At 40.0% G+C, this 24,397-nt stretch overlaps 1 protein-coding gene across 8 annotated transcripts in view; it reads right to left on the reverse strand.

Annotated features, from left to right (window-relative positions):
- Cadps2 (calcium dependent secretion activator 2) overlaps positions 1 to 24,397 on the reverse strand; it is a 481,095-nt gene that overhangs the window by 18,403 nt on the left and 438,295 nt on the right. For all 8 annotated transcript variants that reach the window (XM_051175754.1, XM_051175752.1, XM_051175755.1 and 5 more), the window contains 3 exons: positions 19,862 to 19,945; positions 19,728 to 19,760; positions 6,369 to 6,476 (listed from right to left, as the gene is read on the reverse strand). In XM_051175754.1, the coding sequence (XP_051031711.1) occupies positions 6,369 to 6,476; positions 19,728 to 19,760; positions 19,862 to 19,945 (225 nt within the window). The remainder of the gene's footprint in view (positions 1 to 6,368; positions 6,477 to 19,727; positions 19,761 to 19,861; positions 19,946 to 24,397) is intronic.

The raw sequence follows: 24,397 nt of genomic DNA on the forward strand, positions 1-24,397 counted from the left end.
CACTAAAAGGAGGGTTAGCAATGCAAAAGAACAAGGCAGCCATGATACTGCAATGTGAGAGTACCTTTTAAGTCCGAAGGAAGTCTGATCGGGGAAAGCAGTCAACAGCACGCAAGCTAGGAGCCACGTCCACAGAGGCCAAGGAGACCATCTCTACCCAGAAGGTTTGATTGTGAGTACCTTCACAGAGGTCAAACAGCTTCAGTATTCAAGAACAGTAGTGGAACAACGTGGGAACTCACGCAAGTAAAAACAGAACAACATCTGAAAGCAAAGTGCGGACCTAGCACGAAATCACGTGACGAGAGGAGTAGGAAACTGCTCCCAGAATCCAGAGAAGAAATTTTTCAAATGTACCTTTAGCATACAGCGAGGCCGAAGAGGTGCACAGCATAAGGATAGAGATAAATTCTATCAGAGATCCTCAAATACCAGGCTGAACGTGTGTTATCCATCCTTTCGGCTGGTGGAGATGGGAAAGGGTTACGACATGGGTGTCATGGAAGCGCTTAATTTCTGATTGCACTAGAAAAGTTCTGGTTGGGCATAACTGGCCAAGGCAGAATGTTTTACAATGGCCTGCATTTTACATAGAAAACAAAACATGGAAGAAAATCTTGGTCAATATGAAATCTGTTAGTGTAAGTAGACTTTAGAACAACCACTTAGTAATTTGAGAGTGAAAGATCACCGAAAGAGAAGACCTGCCGTTTTCAAACTGACATTCACACAGAAGAGATCTCTAGTAAGAGAACAGAAAGTGGGAGGTGAAGGCAGTGTTTCACTGTATTGAGTATCATCCCATACTCTTTATCAAGGCTGATTACAAGAAAGAAAAGCCCTCACCCAATGATAATGGTTTAAAACATATACTGTCAATTCTAAAAATGTCTGACCAGAGATATCATGGGATGGAAGTTTTATCTAGTGGACAGTATTTCTCTCTCTCTCTCTCTCTCTCTCTCTCTCTCTTTTGAGAGAGTCTTGCCATATAGCCCAGAGTAGTCTTGAACTTGATCCCCCTGCATCAGCCTTGTGAGTGGGGGAATTACAGGTGTGTAACATCACACCCAGTTCAGCAATCACTCTGATCTACTCTTATTATTCTTGGGACATTTACAGAGTAACAAATCAAATCTTTAAATTCAGAGTTAGGAGTAGTGCTACTGAACGCTCGCAGTCTAGATAAAAATATCCTGAACACTTATCTCTCTCTTCTTCAGAGATGAGAGACTGTAAGAGCAAAATTAATTTTATTTTGAAACCACATTTCATTATGTTACTTTCATGTTTTGCTTTTATGACAGCACAAATAGGTGAATGAGCCTATTTCTACAGTAAAGGCTAGTTTGGTCCAAAATGTTTAATTTAGGTTATTTTTTTTTCTTTTCCGTATCCAGGAAGAATTCTTTTTATGCAACGTCTTTAGAAATGAATCCTTATAAAACTGTTTGGATGAGTATAACTGATTGGATATCATTTAAAGAACTACATTTGATTTTATAAGACATCACAACAATGTTTAAAAAAACCTCATAAAGATGAAACTCCTCAACAATTAAGTATTTAATCAGTTTATAACACAAGAGAATGCTTAATCTGCATGATTTGCCAATTAGACACTGCACCCTGGTGTGCCTTGAGCAACATGGAAACTGAAACGAGATTGTTTTAAGGGGATTCCAGTTGGGTAAGCCAACTAAATGTTCAAGGTTTAGAGAACTGGATAGTGTTGGGGTCCTGGAAAATAAGATGTGATTTGGTGAGTCTTCTATCTCAGCTCTGGGTTCTCCGATTTTAGGAAACGATTGTAGACAGTACTCTAGTGGCTGTCACTGGGGGGATATCAGTTTTGACTTCCGACCTGTCACTTTTCAGCTGAGAGTACTGATATACTCCAGAAATGTCCCCAGGCTCTCTCATGACACCGAGACACTTGTGGCTATGTTCCATGCCCTCAAGCTTGGGAAAGTAAGTAGACAGTCTACGTAAGAGGAACCATAGATAACTCTAAAAGGGAATTGGGCATCTGCAGAAGTGTGTGTGTGTGTGTGTGTGTGTGTGCGCGTGTGTGTGTACGCACACACACACACACACTATAGACAACATGTGGAGGTCAAGTACAGCTTGTAGAGGTCAGTTCTCTCCATCCTTAGCTTGCAGGAAGTGAACTCTGGTTGTTGTGCTTGGAGGCAAGCCCCTTCACCCACTGAGCCACCTTGCTGGCCCTCTGCTATTCTTTAATATAGACTTTCTTTTCTACTGATCCATTGCACTTGCTTTTGTGTTTTAGCTAGGACACTTTGCTTTCGTCTGATTAACACAAAAGAATGAAAATCATTACCATGCTGTGCACGACTCCTGAAGCAACAAACCTAGTGATGATTTCCACCACCATTGCTAAATTAAAAATATAAATGATCATGGGAATAAAAAATCTGGGTCTCAGAAAATGATCTGAAATTCTAGACGAAGATTTTCAGTCTGTCTCTACTAACTAAACTGAATATTATACAGATGTTTGACAATTAATGGAAGGAGTAACAGGAATTCAGATATTTGGAATCCCAGTAGAGTTCTCCTCACAGAACATGGCTTTATTATTTCAAATACAGTAAGTCTGAGGTATGGATGAAACAGGACATTTCATGGATTTTGAAAAGAGATACAGGTTCAGAGTTTGAGGACACCAAACAAATCACTTATTTTCTCTGAAGAGAAGATTCTTCAATTCCAAAATAAAGCTGTAATAGGATGATGACCTACCACCACAAAGTTGGAAGCACCTAGTGAGAGGAATAGAAATGGTAACACTATTTGAAATACGTGAAGAGATGAGGTGTGTGTGTGTGTGTGTGTGTGTGTGTGTGTGTGTGTGTAGTGCCCGCGTTACAATCTGTTCTACTAATCAGGAGAAGGCCTAGAGATTTAAATAAAAGACAAGGCAGCGGGTCATTCATTCAACAGGAATGCCGAATGCTATTTGAGGGGAAGGAGTGGGTTTATATACTGACTCACAGCACAGTGGAAAATAATCAAGGGTCAAGTGTGCAAGTTCTCAGGCTTAGTTCCTCCCCAGCAGATAGATGTGTGTTAGCAAATCAGGCAGAGTACCAATAGCAACTCTGGAGCAAGATGTTCCAGCCAACAGCCTCAGGGGGTTCATGCAGGGCCCTGTGTGTGTGTGTGTGTGTGTGTCTGTGTTTGTGTGTTTATGTGTCTGTGTGTGTGTATCTGTGTTTGTGTATGTCTCTGTGAGTGTATCTGTGCTTGTGTGTGTCTTTGTGTGTGTGTGTATGTGTGTGTGTGTGTGTGTGTGTGTGTGTGTCTGTCTGTATGTATGTATGTGGGTGTCTGTCTGGTAAGCACGTGCAAAGAGGACAGCTTGCTCAGGTCAGTTCTGCCTTTCCATTACCCAGGTCCTACAGACTGACCAAAGAAGCCATCTTGCCAGCCTTGCACCTTATTTTTGAGACAGTTTTTCACTGAGCCTTAAGTTCACTGATTTCACTAGCTGGCTAGCTGGCTGGCCAGCAAACCCCAGACACTGTCCTGTCCCCACTTCTACAGCGCTGGTATAAAAGGCGATCCCCACTGTGCTGGGATTTGAACTCTGGTACTTATGTTTGCCAAGCACTTTACCAACTTAACAGCTCCCCCAGCTCTTAATCAGAGACATGTCTTGAACTCAGTTTTGTTTGTTAGCAGCCCAGTCCAGCCATTTATTTATACTTTATAGAGGCTATTTCTGCCCTTAACACAAAGTGCTCTATAAGTTTAGACACTTACAGGAGAAAAAGAACAGCATAATGTTTGTACTAATGGTTCTTGACCTTTAGAGGGTACTTAGGATTTCGATACATCATGATTTAATATAAAAATATTAATTGACAGTAAATATGTCTTTAGGGCTAGTGCAGATTTAAATCATTTCCATTTTTCATGTGTTGAGGTCAAGAAACAAACCACTTCTCTATGGATGTTGGAACAAGAATAGCAGTTCAGGATGGCCAGGCCCTGAGTTTCATTTAACATGGTACATCCATGTTATCATTCCTAGAGGTCCCAAAACAACAGGCGCAAATCTTGGGCTGTGGTCACCCTTGTGCCTTAGCCAGTGGTACTAAATTTATTTAGATTGAGCTCAGGGTTATCTCACTATAAAATTAGGAGCAATTAATATGCTTGACTGATGGAAAAGTATTAGAGGCCAAGGATCTCTTAGAAGTATATGGCAAGTTTCACAGATATTTTTTATAGCCCTTCTCATGGTGAAGTATCTTCTGGAAAGAAGACTATGTAGTATAACACATTCGTTCTTTGGTGTTATACCAAAGAATTGGTGCCTTGCAGACTAGTAGTTTTAACATGAGATAGTGTTGGCATATTTCTAAACTAATTGATTTCCTTTTGGTAAAAGGAATATAATTCTTTAAGAGTTAATCCCTTATACTGTATGATCAGAAATGGACGCCCTGGCATTTTACCAAATTGGATAAAAACAACTCCAAGTTAACACATCATTGTGTGTGTGTGTGTGTGTGTGTGTGTGTTGATCTGTGTCTGAACTTAGGAGGCTTCATTTACTTACTTGTATAGGAAGTAGTCTAATTGGAAAAGTGAAAGTTTGCCACTGTGCCTGAGTACTATTGTTCTCTTCAATCTTTCATCTGTAATAGGCTATGGTTGCTAACAGTGCACTTAGGGTCATTATTTTCAACTGTTTCTTGACACCTAACAATATTATTTTAAGCTCCAGCCAAGTAGATTTCCAATAATTATATAATGTCTCTCAGTAATGATCTGTTGCTTAAGCTACACATTCTACTTTACCTTTCAACACATACTTGATAACCTCTCATTTACTAACTGTAATTGAGGCAAATTCAGCCTTGGCTAATTAGGGGCTCCTAGTACCCCCTCATATATGCTATTCTTGATGACATACCAATAGAGTCAGGGATCATTTTCATTTTTAATTAAAGTAATAAATATGTGCAACTTAAAAAATAGAATGTTTGAGGACATTACAATTATTTTACAAATAACAAGACCAAAGCTCTACTGGGGATGTGCAAAAATATGAAAAACTTCTTGACTAAAACAATGCTTTGGAAGCAAACCCACAACTAAGCCAGATGCTTAGGTATTGGAAGGAAAGAATGCCTGACAGGACAATTAAATGAGCGTACTATGTGAATTCTGGCCTCCTTGGATCTCCTTCTGTGCACTCTAATAAATCACTGCATAGTCTTCTGAAGTTCAGCAAATGAAGGTGAGTTAAAGTGGAGACTGTCTTTGAGGTGAAAAAAAATATTCTACCTTTGCTTACTAACTGGCATAACCATGGTTAAGCTTTGCAACAAGTAGGTCACCAAGACAAAACCACTGAAGAGCCTCAGGAAACAGCCTTCCCTTCCAACAATGACCATGTAGAGGGGACTATTTGTAGGAAGGCTATACCTTATTTTCTCCATCCAATATGTATGTGCTGTAGCTAGGAAGAAATATAACAGAAATAACATCAACCCACCGTTCTTTTTCTGTTGAACATTTCTGAAAATCACCACATAAGCAAAAAAAGTGAAAAGAGAAGTTGGAAATGAAACATATGCCCGCCAATTCAGAGTAATTCCAAATGGAAGCAGAAGTTGCTAATATGGTTTCAGTATTTTGTAAAAGAGCCAGCTGGATAGATGATAATTTTTCTACCCCTGCAGGGCATCAAAGCTTTTAGGAAATCATTCTTTTCACGCATATTAACACGTAGCTTATTAAAACAGATGATACTTTTATTGTAAGATGGCCTGAGAACATCAAGTCAGAAAGGTAAGGTTCACTTTGACCACCCAGTTGCACAGACAGCACACATTGACATGACAGACCATGGTGGAGATGATGACGTAGCGGGACCTTCTGTAACTGCCACAGCTGAAGTGTCACCATGAAGCCCGTGAATTGCTGTTATGAAAACATTTGCAGTAACTTGCATAATTAAATGAAACTGCCAGGAAAGCATTTCTAAAATGCAGAGGAGATGCATGTAAATGCACTTCAAAGAAAATACCTAGATTGAGAATCATCACTGGGGCAAGCTGTGCAGCTATGTCACAAGCACGGTACCATTTTCTTTTAATTGAGTGGTCATAGTTCCAAGTGAATGACAACACTCTTATTTAAGTTGAGTGCTTTCTTAGTTACCTTTATAGAAACCTGATCAGGTATCGAAAACTAACATCCATGCCTAGTTGTTATGCTTAAATGAAGACCCTAGTATTGACAAAAATCATCATATATTTTTCAGGCACATCAATATTTTAAATCAAGATAAAAATGTTCACCGTCCCGTGGCTATGGAAGCTACTTACATCAAACAACTTTTCTATATACATTTCTTCATTGACTTTTTCTCGAAGAATATCCTGGTTTTGCCGAACGAACATAATGTAGGTGTCTGCCAGGTCCATTCCTGGTTTCTGTTGTATGGGAAAAGCATGAGGAAAAAAATGTCAGTTCTTCTGAAGCTTTAACTTAATAATATTTTGGGAAAAACTTTAATCGCTGTTGAAATTGTTCACCCCTGTGAAGTATGTTTATACCAAATCAACAATGACTAGCATGTAAATGTCTGTCTTTAAGACATAAAAGTCACATCTGTTATTGTTAAGATGATAAGGGATACATACTGGTAGGTTTATGCATATCTTTAAAAAAGGTTTATTTTATTTTTAATTATCTGTATATGTGTAGCTGAACGTGGGTATGTATATGTTCTCATGCACATACATAGCACCAGAAATATTGAATTATTCTGCTCTTGGAGATTACAAACAATTGTGAGCTGCCCAACAAGGGTGACAACCACACTCAGTTCCTCTGAAGGGTAGCATGTAACTCTTAACTGCTGAGCCATCTTTCCAACTTCCCACAGATCCACAGATATCTTCTTCTTCTTTTTTTTAAAGAATGAGTATTTTGAAAAGTCAATGTACCAAAAAGTATAAAAGAGGAGATTGAAAGAAAATTTCTCAATGGAAATATTATGTCCTAATGTAAGCTCAGTACAACTGACTTGTCATAACCTGCTTTTTGCTCAACAATGTTATGAAAACCATTCACGGTCTTCATTTGCCTCTTTAGAATACTGCGAGTATTCATGGTATACAAAACCAATGTTCTTGTTAATATTAGTAAAATACTAGGAAACTTGGGGAAACATTTAATATGGAGTAAAACAGATTTTTTTTATTGTCTATTTCTCTACTTATCATTTACCAATACTATCTTATGTATTTATTATTATATATAAGTTCAGTGAGAACAACAATAAACTCATTTTTTTTTTTTTTAATGTAGGGCCAAAGCGGTGAACTAGCTAACTTGCTAAATTGTCGTCTAGCATTTTGTATTTTCTCCTGTTAGAGGAGACAGAATAAAGTCTTATCCTCTGCTGCCTGAGAACATAGTGCTAAAACAATGGTCTAGGAAGCAAGAGTTGTTCAGTAAACACAATATCCTCTGGTACTATTGACTTAGAGTAATGGTTCTCAACCTTTCTAATGCCGTGACCCTTTAATACATTTCCTCATGTTGTGGTAATCCCAATCATAGATTACTGCATTTCTACTTCATAGCTGTAATTTTGCTGCTGTTGTGAATCTTAATGTAAATATCTGATAAGTGACCCCATGGGGGTTATAATACATAGGTTGAGAACCACTGCTGTAAACGTTGAAAAAGAAGAAAAATCAGTATGAGGGTCAAATGTTTTCATGGCTGTCACAGAGATTTCCTTTTCAACTTATCATCAGCTCTTTCTCAAGTTTCATATGCTAAGCCGACTGCTGGAAAAAATTATTTACATTACTTACATCTGGGGTTGACTCATAACCTGTATGGAGTTATTTGATTAGAGTATAACATTAGTAGGAACTTAACAGTAGAACTGATAGCCAAGTAAGATAGTTAAGCGTACACCATCACATGGACAGAGACATGCTTACAGCCTTTAGTAATAGACTGATTTGCAAAAGTGAGTACTGAAAGAGAATCAGACCACAGAGAACATGAGCTATTTAACTATTTACTACTTCTGCAAAAGTAACACAAGGTGTAGATCTGACTGAGGGCAACATGGTGGAGTTTCTTCTTGTGAGGGACAGAAAGTCTCTGCCACATTATACTCTTTTTCAGTAGGGTGAATTGGTATTTTATTTGCCATAATGAGTTCCTATTTCCAAACCATTGCAATGTATAGGTACCAGAGTATTTTATTTCAGTGGTAAACATCAGGCTTTTGGTTAGATACTTATTTTTCTGTTCAGTAAATGAAACAAAAACAACAAAAAACAAGAACAACAACAACAACAACAAAAAAAAAAAAACAAAACCCTGCATTTTTGAGACTGGGTATCCTGTGTGGCCTACATGGCCTTGAACTTATAATGTAGATGAGGATGACTTTTGACTCTGATCCTCTTTGCCTCCATTTTCTAAGTGCTTGGATTACCATTGTGCACCACCATGCCAATTTATAAGGTACTGGCAACAAAATATATGCTTTAGTGCATACCAGGCAAATAGCTATTAACTGGGCTATGCCTCTAGCCATGATAACTTAAATTTACTTTAAAGTATAGACAACAAAAAACTCAGGAAAATTTTTTCAAGGCAGAGTTTCTCTATATAGCCTTGACTATCCTGGAACTGGCTTTGTAGACCAGGCTGGCCTTGAACTCACAGAGACCTGTCTGCCTTTGCCTCCCAGGTGCTAGGGTTAAAGGCATTCATCACCACCACTAGGCTAAACTCAGAATTTTTACAACATAACCTTGATATAAGTAAATTAGGTTAAAATATAAAATAACCATTTATACAGATGTTCTCACAAGAATCTCCTTTAATATATTAATCTCCTTTAATATAAGAATCTCCATATGTAATATAGGCAATCAAACAAATCCATTCCTTGTTTTTCTGCATAATCTTCATAACCAGTGTTTGAAAGTTTAAGTAACCAAAAAGATAATGAATGAAAGCAAAGTAGCTTTTATTTTGGGGAAGTAAAGTTTATACATCAGTTTTTCAAGTGTAGAGGTAGGGTCATTTGTAAAAGACCATCAGTCCTGATTCTATGGAGGCCAATGACCCATACAGAAAGTATTTTCTCTGTGCCCCTCAAACTTTGTCAAAACACTGAAAATGAGAACATTCAGAAAGGATGATGCCTGGGAATGCCCAGGTGCCTGCAAATAAGAAGCTATGACACCCACAATAGCAAGGCATCAGGCACAGTGTGGCTGGCTACACAGGAGCTGAAAGGGAGGCTTGTCTTCCCATCATTTCTCCCTACCCAAATATTTTTTATTCCCACCTCTTAAAAGAAAATTATGCTTAGAAGTTTAATCCAATCAATCACTCCCCCTAACAGAGTCAGTGGAAAGCAAGTCACTATCAGGAACAGTGGAGAGCAATGGCTCAGTCTATTTCCTTTCGTAGACTCTCCTGCATTCTTGATCACTTCCAAGCTAATAACGGATTTCATAAAACATTGTCCAGGAATCATTTTTCTTTCACCATCTAAAACCAGAAAACGCTCTTCAGCTTACATACAACAGAAATCTAATTTCCGGTTCCCTCTGGCAGACTCCAGCTCAAAGCCGAGCGCTGAGTTGAGTTCCGTTCCACAACTTTGTAAGAGTGTTGGGTAAAGCTTGCCGAAGTTTGCAGTTTCAAAAATCACGTTTTCTTCTCTTGTGGCAAATTATGATGTTCTTGCTTGGAAAATAAAGCCTAGACTTCTTAACACTCCTCATTAGCATTATTCCTTCCTTTACCTTGGCGTTGTTTACCTATTCTTGAAACTGTGACATATGGGAATTTCACACCTACTGAATATATTTTCATGCAGTTTGTGGCACGAGACTGTAATCATTAAAAGAATATACACAAGTAAGAGTAACTGCAATACCTGGTGACACATTCCAATTAGAGTTATAGTTCTTTAAGACACTTTACCCTTCATTTGGTGTATGAAAGGGTAATTATCACTGATAAATTGCTGAAAAAGATGCAAATTTCCTTTTAAACAGTTTCTACCTTCCGTACAAATGTGTTTGGATAGAAGGCATTATCACTGGCTCAGTGCTCCTTTGTGCCAAGGCTCTTGTTTCGTGGCAGTGGAATTTGCACATTTGAGAAGCCACTGCTTCTAAGTTGCAGTATTAGCTGTTACCTTTATGAGTTGATGCTTTAATGATCCTGCAAGCTCAGCACTGTGGTGCTAGCTTTCTGTGTACGCTTCGGAGTGTAGATGAAAAGGGTGTTGGTGACTGCACTGTGCAGTCCAAACTCTGGTAAAAGCAGGTATGCCTTCCAATTCCACCAGAAGAGCACCTTGCGAAACTTCAATGATGGGCCTCCATGCATTTTTATCAAGGATACTGTATCCAACACAGCCATGTTTAAAGATATTTTCTGTCCTGGTAATTAAATTATAGCTTTCCTAATGAATATGAGAAAATAACTATTTTTTTTTAACCACACAGCAAGCACTCTATTAAAAACAATCTAGAAAGTTTCCTTTTTGTACTTTCAATTTAAGCCTCCGAAACCCTCAGTTCACTACATAAACCTTTCCAGCTTGCTTATTAGGCTAGTTGTCTCCAAATATAAAGAATTCCTAAATCACTCTTAATCTTCTGACCAGGAAAGGCAAATTTTGGCCAGCAAAGCTATAGTAAAGAGACACAAAGATATTACCCCCCGGCCCCGCCCATGAACATAAAGAAACCAGTAGCCACGGAAGGAAAATGAAGTATTTACAGGTGCCTTCTTCTGACAATGGTTGTGTAGGTAACTGAATACATCAGGGGGTGAATGAGGAAGAGTGAAGACTTCGGCATGCTTTTTTTTTTCCTTCCAAGCATTAATTACTAGTTAACCCAGCAAGATGAACATACCACTTAAAAAGAGGAAAAAAAATTCCTCACTAATTATATGCTGCAAACGCTCTTACTTCCTGCCGCTGCACCTAATCACACAGGTGTGGGTTTTCAGTCCCCCATTCACGGGTAGGTGGGTATGACATGGCAGTCATTTTCCACAGTGACAGATTTAGATACAGAAGAAGCTGCTTAACCTTCCACTGGAGGTTAACGATACACTACACAAACACTGTCATGGTGTCTGTTTAACAAGTAGACACATTTTTAAATAAACCACTCCTGTCTCAAAGATTAACTAGAAGCTACAGTGTAATTGACTTTGTTTAAAAGTGCACTCCTTAGATCCTAAGGAAAAGAAAGAAAACTTGTTGTTGGAGAAACAGCCAAGTGTGAAACCAAGCTAGTCTCTACCCTCCTTTATGATGACTGGGAAGTGAAATGCCCACATTTGGCCGTGTATTACCACCGACTAAGTGAAAGGCATGTGACAAGAACATGGCTTCAGAATCTGAGAGCGTGGCGTGGGGCGGAACCCAGGAATCTTTTTGTGGCCTAGCTCTGGCATACAAGGCTCAATAACTTAAAAACTGGTTATTAGGGAACATATAACCGTCTTGGTGATTGTTAAAAAGCAGCTTGCCTTTTACTGTCTAATGTATATATTTCACTCTTGTGACATTTACACATCAGATGATAATGATCAGGTATTGCCATGATGATAACTGCTAAAAAAAAATACACTTGACTTACTTCATCGCTTTTTAAAAGGGAAGTATCACTTCATGTATGAAGTCAAAAGGAAAGAGAATCAAAACCTTCCAACTAGATTGAGGCCAACATAAGCATGTTACATTTCCCTCTCTGCGGAGAGAGGACTAGTTCATGGAAAGGGGCAAAGGGAAGAAACTAAAATAACTAACTTTACAAGGATGCTCTTTTAAAGATTTTAAGATAGATTTTTAATTTTTAAATAGTGAGACAAATACCATCTATTAACGAACAGACATGAAGTCCTATGTTAGGTCTCTAGCAACACACAGATAGACAAAACACACACGTGCACACACACACACACACACACACACACAGAGAGAGAGAGAGAGAGAGAGAGAGAGAGAGAGAGAGAGAGAGAGATTGACTGATTTTATTAAACCTTACAAACTTTTCCTGACCCAAAATGAGAAGCAGTGTTGTGGAGATGGCTCAATGGCAGTGTTGTGGAGATGGCTCAATGGCAGTGTTGTGGAGATGGCTCAATGGATCAAGCATTTACTGTACAAGCATGAAGAAGAGAGCTCAGATCCCCAGCGGCACCTGCCTAGATTTTCCATACAGGGCTGGGGGGGGGGGGTGGAGGTAGGTGGATCCCAGTGGCTTCCTAGACATCTAGTTTTTCTGGTCAGCCACTCTCGACAAAACGGCAAGGTTCAGTGACAGAATCTGTCTCAGAAAATCAGGTGAAGTAATTGAGAAAGACAGATGGACACTGATCTCTGGCTTCTACACATGCTTGCACATATTCATAACTACACACAAATGCACATGCATGCACACACACACAGGACACAGACATGTGAGTGGGAACATTTGAATTAAAGATGGCACAACCTTTAAAAATTTATCTTTCATACTTGAAGCATGTAACAAAATGTCTTAAGTATATGAATATCAGTCAGTCTTGGACTTCCGGAGGAAGAGGAAGAGTGTCTGTCTGCTGCAGTTTTTATTCTGAGTAGGTACCATTTGTGTGTTTTTCTAGTAGTCAATAAAAGCCAGAATCCTTCCACAAAGTTCAAGACTACCTGACATTGGAATGTGCTGTGTTTAAAGCCCTGTAACGTAAGTAGTCACACTGCCTTCACTCAAATAAAAGCTCTGTGTTATGTCTCCTAAGGAGTGACATAATTTATATTCCAACATGTCTAGAAATGGTTGCTGTCAGCATGTGTGTATGTCCCAACATTTTTTGTTTATTACTGGAGAAAATCTTTCCAAGGGCAAGGTTATTTATATATTAAAAAGAAGGTGATCATTTCACCTTCAATGTTAGCATGTCTACCGACGTCCTTGTTCAGGTCTTATTTAGGCACCATGTTGATGAGTCAAAGAACTACACACAACCAAGGAATGAATGCAGATGGATGGCAGGAGAAAGTCCTTCTCTAGGAAGAGCCCAGAAATTGATTGTATGACACCAAGAGGTCAGCCCTGAAATCGTATCCATAAAAGTAAGCAGGTTGTATTTATATACTTAGGAACACACACACACACACACACACACACACACACACACACACACACACACACACGCAAAGGCCATGAAATTGAGAGACAGAGAGTGGGAGGGTTGCATAGGAGGATAGGAGGACTTGGAAGGAGGAAATGGAAGGAAGCAAATGATGTAATTATATTTTAATTTCACAGAATAAGAGTGTACTAAAAACAAAATAATCGAAAATGGAAAACCAAAAGGCACATGAGTGATACTCAAGGAAAGGAGACAGAATTTTATGGATTTTATGGATGGCTATGCCTTTTCCACTAAGGCTGAGCATCTGGAGTATCTCCTGCTGCTTCTAGTCTGTGATAAGCATGGCTGCCACCTCCTTTGGAGAACCAGCTGCGGATACAGCAGCCTTTGACCAGGGATGTGCTAATGTGTGTATCAGATGTAAGCTCCACAGCTAATGCATGCTGCGTGCTACGGATACAAGGTAGCACATCTCTGTTCATGATATTGTCTGTTAATTTTGCCTCCTCTATCTGCACATTTGATGGTATCATGTACTAAAATTATATAAGGATCTGAGGAGGTCAAGCTAAAAATCCATGTGCAATAATTCATGCCCAGTTTTTAAGGCTTAGAGGGACTGGGAATTCTTCAGGTGACTGATGAAAGGAGACCTGAACATGCTAGACTGGCTGAGCTTGTCAAAGAAAGAACTAAATGGGGGAGACAAAGCCAAACAACAGTAAGGTAGTGAGGATGAGGGAAGCTAAGCTTTCTGTGAGAGGCACACCACCTCTGCCTGGCTCATGTCCTCGTGAGCACAAAGATCCTATAGGGAAGCATGCTCCCAAGTCCTGCCTGGCTCTGCCTCTGATGCACAGCCCCGGATGTAAGGTGATATCATGCAAATAATGAACAATGATGCAAGCACATATGTGGAAGAGGGAACAAAATGTTAACGCCACTCAACTGCTGTTATGACTTCAGACATCGTTACTGATACTTGCAAGGCGCTTACTATGCCAAAATAAAAGATAAGGAAAATAAATCTATTCTTCACTTTGTCAAACACATCTGTATTTTCTGTATAAAGATGGAGTCAGAACCTGCAGGGGACATCAGGGGGGCAGGCAGGAACATCAGTCCCAGATGCGTATTTGTGTATGTGTGGTTATGCATATACATATGTGGATATTATAGGATAGCCTCTGGCATGTGAGTCACTGTCACTATACATGATTTTTCATGTGGTCTCTGGGGAAGAAAACTCAGGAATTCATACTGGCATGGCAAGGAGTTTACGAAGGCCCCACTCCTGCCCCTGATCATATTTCAAATGTGCCTTACATTACAAAGCGCACTAATGTGTACTTGGATCTTCATGATGGCCCCGTGATGCCAGTATCCTTAATGTGAAGGATAAAAGATGGAGGCCACAGGGGAGGCAGCTGACAGTGAACCAAGGAGGGACCTGAACCTGGGCACCAGGGTTTATATCATGTGTGCAATACAGAGCTAAGTTAAAGCCATGTTTGGGGAACTTAATAAACATCCTGTATGTCTGGCAATGAGCATAAAAAGAGAATGTTTGAAAGGATTGCTACCGAACAGAACATGGATACCAAGCTGGCCATGTTGTCTACTATGTTGGGATAAACACCACGCTCCTCTCTGTCCTCCACTTTTATCCTCCCAAGCTACTACTTCCAAGTTTCTTGGATGGGACCTTTAACTCTTCTGGCAGCTTTCTATGGGAAAAGTTATAAGGTTGTGATGTTTTTGAATGTTTTATTGGATTAGTCCTCAGTAATGCAGATACAATCAATAAATGGTGGTTTTGTAGAATGTAGTCATTAGATTTTACTTTATAATCAATGGTCATGTATGATAGTAACTAACATTTACTGATTACTAATTGCACTCTAGGAAGCCTGGGAAGTGCTTATTCACAATATACCTGTAAGAGGTATAATTATATCTTCATTTAATAGACAGAGAAATTGGTGCCCAAGGTCACACTGATATTCTAAGCAAATTGATGGAGAAAGAATTCAAGTACCGGCATCCTGGTTTCTCTAAAGAGCCATACTAGTTGGTTTAAAAACAGAAACAACCCCCCCAACAACAACAACAACAACAACAAAAAACCCCAACTACCCCACATAATTGTTTCAAATTATACTTTACAAAGGCTTCTGTTCATTTAACTTTGTGTGTATGACATGTGTGCCTGTTCTTAAGTATGACTGGCACCTGTGTGAGAGAAAAATGGTGGGCACTGGATTTCATCTTCTACCTCATGTGAGGCAGGCTCTCTCTCTAGGCGCTCTCTGCTTTGTAGGCCAGGCTAGCCCATTTCTCCCAGGGATTCCCATTTCTCTGTCTTCCTTCTCACTGCAGGAATGTAGAGATTTCAGACACGATTGATCATACCTGTCTTTATGTGGGTTCTGGGGATCTGAACTGAACCCAAGACTCCACACAAGCAATAAGTGCTTTTACCTGCAGAGCCATCTCCCCAGCCTCCCATCCCATGTGGTTTCATTACATATTATTTATTTTGTATGTGTACATGTGTGGGGTGTGTGCACACATATTTAGAGATTTGGTTCTCTCCTACCATCTGGGTTCTGAGGATTGAACCTTTAGCCATGGCGTCCCATAGCTGCCCTACCCCCTTTCCAAAACATACAGTGCTTTTACCTACATCTGACCTATGCCATGGGTTGGCATACTTTATATTTTTAAATATTTTATTTGTGTGTGTGTGTGTGTGTGTCAGATCCCCTGGGGGATACAGGCAGTTAGAATTCCTGACAAGCACTCTGGGAAGTGATCTCGGAACCTCTACAGAAGTAATACATGCCCTCAGTTGCTGTAGCATCTCTCCTACTCCAGACAGGCGATTTTAAAAACCGTTGTTAATTTTAGTACATGTATTACTCACTCAGTGTTACCGAGCTTTTGGTTTTGGCCTAGTGCCCCTGTTTATAAAGTCAATGTGAACTGTCTCCTCCTAGTTCTGCATTCAACTTGCTGGCTATGACTCTCACATCTGTATCCCTTTCCTCTAGGTACTGTTGTGACAGTGACAGAATCACCACATTCAGGCCTCCCCGTCCTCCTCTCCCCTCCCCTCCCCCCATTTTAATTAAGCCAACAGGGCAAGGTGCTACATGCCTGTAATCCTAGAACTTGGAAGGTGGAGGCATGAGGATCACAATTTTAAGGTGACGTTCAAATGTTGTGAATTCCAGACCAGCTTGGTCTGCATAAGGCCCAGTCTAATAAGCCTTTCAAATTTCAAACCATCTGAAATCTGCACCAACATGAATACTGTGGAGCTCTCTGACGGGATGCCGAGCTGTATCTGCTGAAACTATGATCATACATCATGCTACACTTAAGTTGCTGGATCTGAACAATCTCCCTATCTCCTCCTCTTCATCCACTTCTCATGTCTAGGGTTTCACTATGTAGCCTTGGCTGGCCTGGAATTTGCCTGGACCCGGCCTGCCTGCTTTGAATTCACAGATATCTGATCCACCTGCCTCTGCCTCTGCTTCTTCCTCTACCTCTGAGTGCTTGGATTAATGGCATGTACCACCATGCCTGGGCAAACTAGCTATTCTTACTAGCTATTACTCATCCTCAGTTGTGTGGCAATTTCCAGGCAGCAGGTCTTGGGAACATGAGTATCCCTCCCCCTTTTGGAATATAAATACTTAATTTCATAAGTAATTTAAAATTTTATAGTGAATTATTGTTTACACTGATTTGTTTTCAAAACATTTTCCCAGCAAGTCATAGTATTGTAAGAAGGTATTATCCCTTTCACAGATTTTTTTTTCCCCAAGCACTATCTTCTCATCATCCAATGGGGGACATTTTTAGATTTGTTTTCTCTTGGAAGGACTTAAACAGATACTCAGAATTCCAAAAGTAGAAGCTTATCGTAGGAGTAATGCAAATCACATAACTCCTTTGCCCATTTTATAGAAAGACTAAACTGAGGTCACCTAAGTAAAAGCCCTAGGCCATACAGTAAATCCAATTGTTCAAGGCCACATAAAATGAGTAAAAAAACTCAGCCATTTCCAAGTCCTAGGCCAGTGAACCTCTGTGTGAAAAGAATTAATTAATATTAATTAATTGTGTCTGCACGCCTTTAGGGGTGTGTGTGTGTGTGTGTGTGTGTGTGTGTCAGAGGGGTCAGTTCTTTCCTTTTACCTTGTAGGTTTTGCTGACTGTATTCAGGATTTTAGAGTTAGTGGCAAGTGGTTTTACTCATGGAGCCACCTCTCCAGTCTCATTTCTCAATTTTTCAGAGCTCAACTTATCAATTCTTTTCACACAGTACTCTTTTTGGTGTTGTACCTAAGCATTCATCACTAAACACAAAGTCCTCTATATTTTCCTTTAGAAGAATGCATTCTTTTGTACTTTGCATATGGTTCTATGATGTCTCATATTTTTTTTTTTTAATAAGAATAGATCCAGTACACTCCTTTCTCCATGAATTTTCCTTAAAAATCCCAGTTCAGACAGTGTACTTGCTGGAACAGGAACATAGACAATAATAACAGCTAGCAAAACCTACTCAAAGTTTTAAAATTAACAGGTATTAGCAATAGAACATTGAGGTCCAGATTTGAGGTAAAATTTAATCCACTGGTGATCTGCCCTGGCCAGGATACTTCTATGGGACAGATAACCCTGACCAAGGGGAAAATCTGATTGAGTAGCAGTCATGGCACTTGCAGTTCATCTAAGCCTTGACATGATGAAGAGCCTAGGAATGGCCACCGCAGAGTTGCTCATATTGGCATATCTATATACTACTTTACTCCCAGACTCTCCACTGTTGAAGGTATGGGTGAGATGCACAGTTCCATTAAAAATGCCCATGGTCTGGAATACATTATTAAACACAGGGATTCAGTGAAGATCTAAGGGTGTCTAATCTAAAACAATAAGAGTTGTTCAGATAATATATGCATTTGAGTAGCCACTACAACTCCTGGGGAGAGGAACCATAATAAAAATCATCATATGTTTGAAAGATTACCCTGCTGAAGAAAGAAAAAAAAACTAGGATTAATGAGTAGAACTCACAGATATGCAGAAGGTCAGTTTATCATACTTCAGAGTAACTAAACAGAGCTCAGAGCATCTTTGAGAAGGATGACAAAGGATGATCTTTCTGCATTGAGTGGCCGAAGCACTTTCTACTTCTCTCTACTAACATTTTATGGCACATACAAGACCTGGTTCATAGTCAAATTGAGAACTTCAAAAGCTCCAGAGACATAAGTAATTAAAATATCCTATTCTATGTAAGACACATAAGCAGTTCAAGGAAGTAATGTGTACAGGATGGCTCGTCTTTCTGAAGGCATAAAATACAAAGCCCTTCCCCTTACTTCTCCCACTCTTCCCTCCATGCATACATTTAACCCCATGTACTTCCCAGCACTGATCCTAAGTACAAGACAGATTGCAGCGGCTTCTTTAAGATCATTCTTTAAGTAAAATATTCCAAAGAAACCCCAAGGAACGGCAGGAACACCAGACCCTTCTAACTTATAATGTCCACGTAAGACTACTGCATCAGCCATGCTGGTGACAAAATGCAGGTAAGAACTTGAAAAATAAGAACCGCCTGCAACTGTTGCTCAAGGGTTCTCAGCAGTCACTGCTCACATTCCCAGCAATGCCCCAGAGCTGCTGTTCAAGCACAAAAAGGTGGGTCATATTCCAGCAACTTTCCGTGTTTAAGGGTATTCACCACGCTCTGATTGTGTGGGAATTGATAACATATGCTCAAGTACATAATTAGATCAGTTTAGGTTTGGTCATCACTAACCATACATCTGAATGTGATACTAATGGAATTTAAAACCCAAATTAATTCAGTACAGCTTCAAAATATTGTACTAAGTTGGTTTATGCATTTATCTTATTCCGTGATTTCCACTCTTGTTATCTTAATTTCTGAACAAATTTATAGGTCATATATTATTTCCAAAGAAGTCTTTGAAAAATGAGATGTTTAAACAAGTGATTCTATTGATTTGCCACCTTTGTATTTACAAATTGGGTTCGGTGACTTAACTGGTGAGCCTTTATTGCTATTTCAATTCTCACTAGAAACTTGGTAGAGCCTTCATATAATGAGTAAGAAGAGTACTGTTTTATATAGTGTAAGGCATTCTCTGTCCCATTCTGAAGGACTGTAAGTTCCCTTTGGAGTTCTAACATCATGTTTTCATGATGGACTGACTTTCTGATAGCTCCCAAGTTATCGAAGAAAAAGTAAAATATACTGAAAATATGTTGCCAAGTTTTTATTATGAGGGTTAGGGTTTGCTTAAGGAAAGAAAACTCTCCCCCAAGAAGTGGTACTGCTTTAAAGAATCGAAGTCAATCAGCATTGAATCATAATTATGAGGGGCTAGGGAGAGAGGAAGAGATGGATGGGTGGATGGATGGATGGATGGATGAAAGGAGAGAGGAAAGGAAGGAATGAACACACATTAGAAAATACTTACAGGGACATCAACATATTTTGCAGCTGCTTTCACCTTAAATGGGAAAGAAAAGGGTAACCGTGAGAATTCTTAACCGATAGGTAAGTCCTGTGGTAACTGTTAAAAGACAACCGAGAACTCACTGAGATACTTACAGTGAATGACAGAATGGATGAAAAGAAAGTGCCTTCATCATACCTCGACAGCTTAGACAGCACCCCTTCCAGCACTGAAACAAACTGCAATAGAGTTCATGTGAGAATGCTTCTGTACATGCAGTATGAGAGAAGGGCACACAATCCAAAAACCAACTTAGTTTCTAAGACCAAAAAAAAAAAAAAAAAAAAAAAAAAAAAAAATCCCACAACAAACAAACTGACAGCTGAGTTCAGCCAAACAGTAATGCTTGTTCCCATCGCTGAAGACAATGCATTACTTTCTAAAATTAAAGGAAAGTGTGGAATAGAATAGTACATAGCTATAAGTGTAGCCTCAAATTATACATTCACCTAAAATGTTGCTTTTCTTCTTTTTGCAATTGACACATTCCCGATTATCAGTTTTGTAGATGACAATGTCATGTCACAGTATCATTTTCTCTCTCTCCGCAATGCCCCCCCCCCCATATCTTTAACAGGCATTCACCAGACAGTTCTAATTAGGACAGCCAAAGAATACACACACACACACACACACACACACACACACACACACACACATGCATGCGCACGCGCACAGGCACACACATTTTTGCAACCTATGGTGCAAACCTATGGTGAGTTGGACACCCTGCATGTGACTCTAGAGAGTCTTTCATTTAGTGTGTCCCAGAGAAGCCAAAAGGCTGAGCACCCCTGATTTAAACCACCAATAAGTAAGAATCATTTTTCAACTTTAACACAGATACTTATAAACAATGATAACTAAACTTAAATATCTATTATGTATTACTTGCCTACAGGTCAACTTTTTCTACACACAAAGAATGGGCAGTAGAAGAAAGGTGCAACAGGACATTCAGGGCTTTTACAAAAGTGGGAGAAATCTGACCCTCTTTCACAAGCATTTACCAGACAGTTCTAATTGTGACACTCAGGGATCACCCCTGCTTCCCTGGGGTCAGTGCAACGTGGACATCACCTGTTCTACTCATGCGGATGTTGGTGAGGGAAGGCAAAAGAGTGAAATGAACATGACTTCAGAAATGTTTCACATAAAGAGAGCTTTTCTTTTGCCTCTCCTCTTCTTCCTCCCTTTCCTCCTCGTCCAAGCCCCTCCCTCTTCCCCTCCTTCCCTGTTTTTGTGACAGGGTGTTATGCATCCCATTCTGGCTTTGAACTCCCTCCACATGTTGTTAAGAATGACTCCGAACTTGTGATCCACCTTCTGAGTGCAGGATTACAGGCATGCACCACCAAGCACTCTTTATTTGAAGCTGAGGGTCAAAATCCAGGCTTTGTGCATGCTAGGGAAGCAAACATTCCACCAATCTAGGCTTCATCCCCACCTAGCATGACTGCAGCCCTCACTGGCCTGGAACCCACTGTGTACATATGGCTAGTCTCAAGCTCAGAGAGCCAGCTGTCTCTGCCTTCCAAGTGCTGGGATTAAAAGCATGTGTCACCACACCCAGACCTACAACTATGGACACATATACATATTATTTTTATTTATGTGTAAATAAATACCGTATTTTATTGGTGTGTGCGCGTGCGTGTGTGTGTGTGTATGTGTGTGATAGTACACACGTGCAGTTCAGAGGACAACTAATTCTCTCCATTTACCACATGGGTCCCATTCAGAAATCCAATTCAGGTCATCAGGCTTAGCCGTAAACAGCCTAAAGTGGTGAGCCATCTCACTGGCCAATTTTATATTTGTATAATATGAAAAATATCCAGCAATATAAAATTGGAAAATCTTATTGAGTAGAAACATGTATCTGACATGAAGATCAGTGGAAAAATAAAGTAATAAGAACATATGACCCTGCTTCTTTCTCCTGTATATCTAAAATAACATGTACTATTGACAAATTACATGATCCCAAAGGGGAAGTACTGACAAGGTTTTTTAAATACGAAAAGGGAAATTAACGAAGGCTGGTTTTTGTTCACATAGCAGCTTCTTCAACGAAGTGATAATAATTCCAGGGACATGGCTTATTAGTCTCTGGTGGCCAAGAGCTCACTGTGAGGGCACAGGAGAGAATCTCCTCTCTATGGCTGATCAATTACTGCAAAATAGTTTATGCAAAAGAAACAAAAACTTCCCTGTAGACTTCTTCACCACATCATTTGCGACGTGATGTAAGAACACAGAAATACAATCTTGCAAACTGCTGATCAAAGTTGTATGTCTCCAGGAGAATTCCATTCAGTCGGGGAGCTATCTTCAGGGTTCGAAACAGTGAAAACCACAAGATTACAAATTGCTCAGGACTCAGAGTCTACTTACTGCTTTCTTCCTGCCCATTAAGGTTTCTTACCAAGCACGACTGACTGCCTAGCTCTACTTAATGTGGTTTGCCAAGACCCAGATGATCAATTCCCCAGGGCTCTGTCAGACCAGGGGAAGGGAATTCCAGACTTAATGGCCCTCTGTGGAAAATGCCTCATCTCTTATAGCTCAAATCTTGAGAGCAAGTATGTGCCAGGTGACCTTATTTGTCGTGAGGTGAGACAACTACTGTGGTTACCTGACAACCTGAGGCATCAAAGGCACAGCTCGTGTTCAGTCACTCTGCTCACACAGGTGAACAGTGCTAAGGGCTAGGTAAAATAGAGACAGCAATCCTACAGGCAGATGTAGAAGACAAGCTGTAGATCTGCCGCCGTCTGCATATCAGGTCACTTTGCCTCTCTTGCCTCATGGGGATGATGAAGTTACTCAGTTCACCTGACTAGGATAGCACCAAGAACTGTGGAGATCATTAATATACTAAAGAAATAGAAAGGTGCATGTCTGGCATGAGTAGTTAAATTAGTCATGATTTTTCTGAATTTCGGAATATGTCAGAGTCACGAGTAGGAAAGTCCAGGGATAAGGAGTAATAAATAATAAGTTTGGTTCACGGACAGTAGGTCTGAGTCAGTGTACTCTACAGAGGTGCCTAGAGGAGTATGGAGCTGAAGCGATCAGACCACTTACTTGAACCCTGGGAGGAAGGCTTTGAAGATAGGGGGTCTACCCTAAAGCCCGAGTTCTTCACTATAATGCCACAGAACTGAGATGATCCAGTAAAAAATGTGCCCAAGCTCCTAAGGAATGCTTGATGAATGCTATTTCGTTATAATTATCATTAAACAGTTAAGATAGAAAAGATAAGCATGAAAGAGATCTAGGTCTCCCTTCTCAGGAATATACAAAGTTGTGGAAGAGAAAGATATGAACATAAATGGGCATGGCGTGAGCCAGATGTGGCTTATGTAGCTGTACACACAGTACACCAAAACTTGAAAGAAAGAATGGTTTTGAAGGATTTACTGTTTTTTTTTTTTTTTAAAGGTAGATAACCCCATGGAGGTTTAGACTGAAGGATGACAGAACTGGAGCTGATTATTAGAAATTAAGAAATGTCTTGAACAGGAATTGAGGGAAGAGACTTTTCTACTGAGGCACCTGGTAGCCTGTCTTGTCTTCTCTGGATATATGGCACCTCTGGACTGCAGCAGAGTAAATCCGATGTGTGGACCATAGCCACGCCACACATAGTAGCCTTTGCTTCTATTTCCACAATAGCAGGAAGCCTCTGTTTGGGTTTCTCCCTGTCCCAAATGGTCCCCAGGGAGACATAGACACAGGAGGGACTCTAAGGGCTTACAGAGATTGCACCCCTGGGATCAACCAAGTGAGCCCCAGTTCCTACAGGAAGGTTTTCTTTTGTAGGATTGTTGTTGAGTCCCTCATGATGGAAAAGCTATCCTCCAAGTCAGACTATTAAAATCAAGATTAGTGATGGCATATTTTCCATTTGGCTTTTAATTGCACAAAACAGCAAGAATCCAAAGAAGAGCAGCTAAATGCTGAGCTGCCTTGCTGCATCTTTAACTGCTTCCTGTGAACTTTCTCCATACAGCTCTGGGAGATTATAAATACTTATGGCTTTGCCTTGTGATTTCTGCTCTCCTGAGGGTGTTGGGTTGGAACGAAACACTGCAATTTCTTTGTTTCCCTGTTCTTTATTGTGGATGTCATGCACTGGGTTTGTTTGAGTAACATTTAACACTTGGAGTCTGTCCGGGTAATTACTGCCTTTGCCTCATGCTACGTACACACTCTTAAGGAAATGCAAGATGAAAGCACTCTCAAATGACTGGTGGGACAAAAAATGTGAGGAGTGCCACAGTGCCACAAGGCATGGCGCTTTAAATACCCTGCTGAATTTTAAGAGGATATAAGAATCACTGCAACAGGCCGTGTGATTCATATATTCATAGCAGGATGTAAAATACCATAAAGTTCTGAGAAGTAGTGGGGACTACAGATCGCTGTGTTCTTCACATGGCTACTGCCATGAAGTAAACATACTTCAGCCATGAAGCAAACAAGGGGCAGTTGCGTCATTTCCGTATTTCCATTGCAATTTTTAAATTTTTCCATGGAAAGGACAGCCATTCTTAGGAAGACTGATCACACACACACACACACACACACACACACACACACACACACACACACACACACACTGC

The sequence above is a fragment of the Phodopus roborovskii genome, unplaced genomic scaffold (genome assembly GCF_943737965.1).
Source record: "Phodopus roborovskii unplaced genomic scaffold, PHOROB, whole genome shotgun sequence".
Classification (NCBI taxonomy): domain Eukaryota; kingdom Metazoa; phylum Chordata; class Mammalia; order Rodentia; family Cricetidae; genus Phodopus; species Phodopus roborovskii.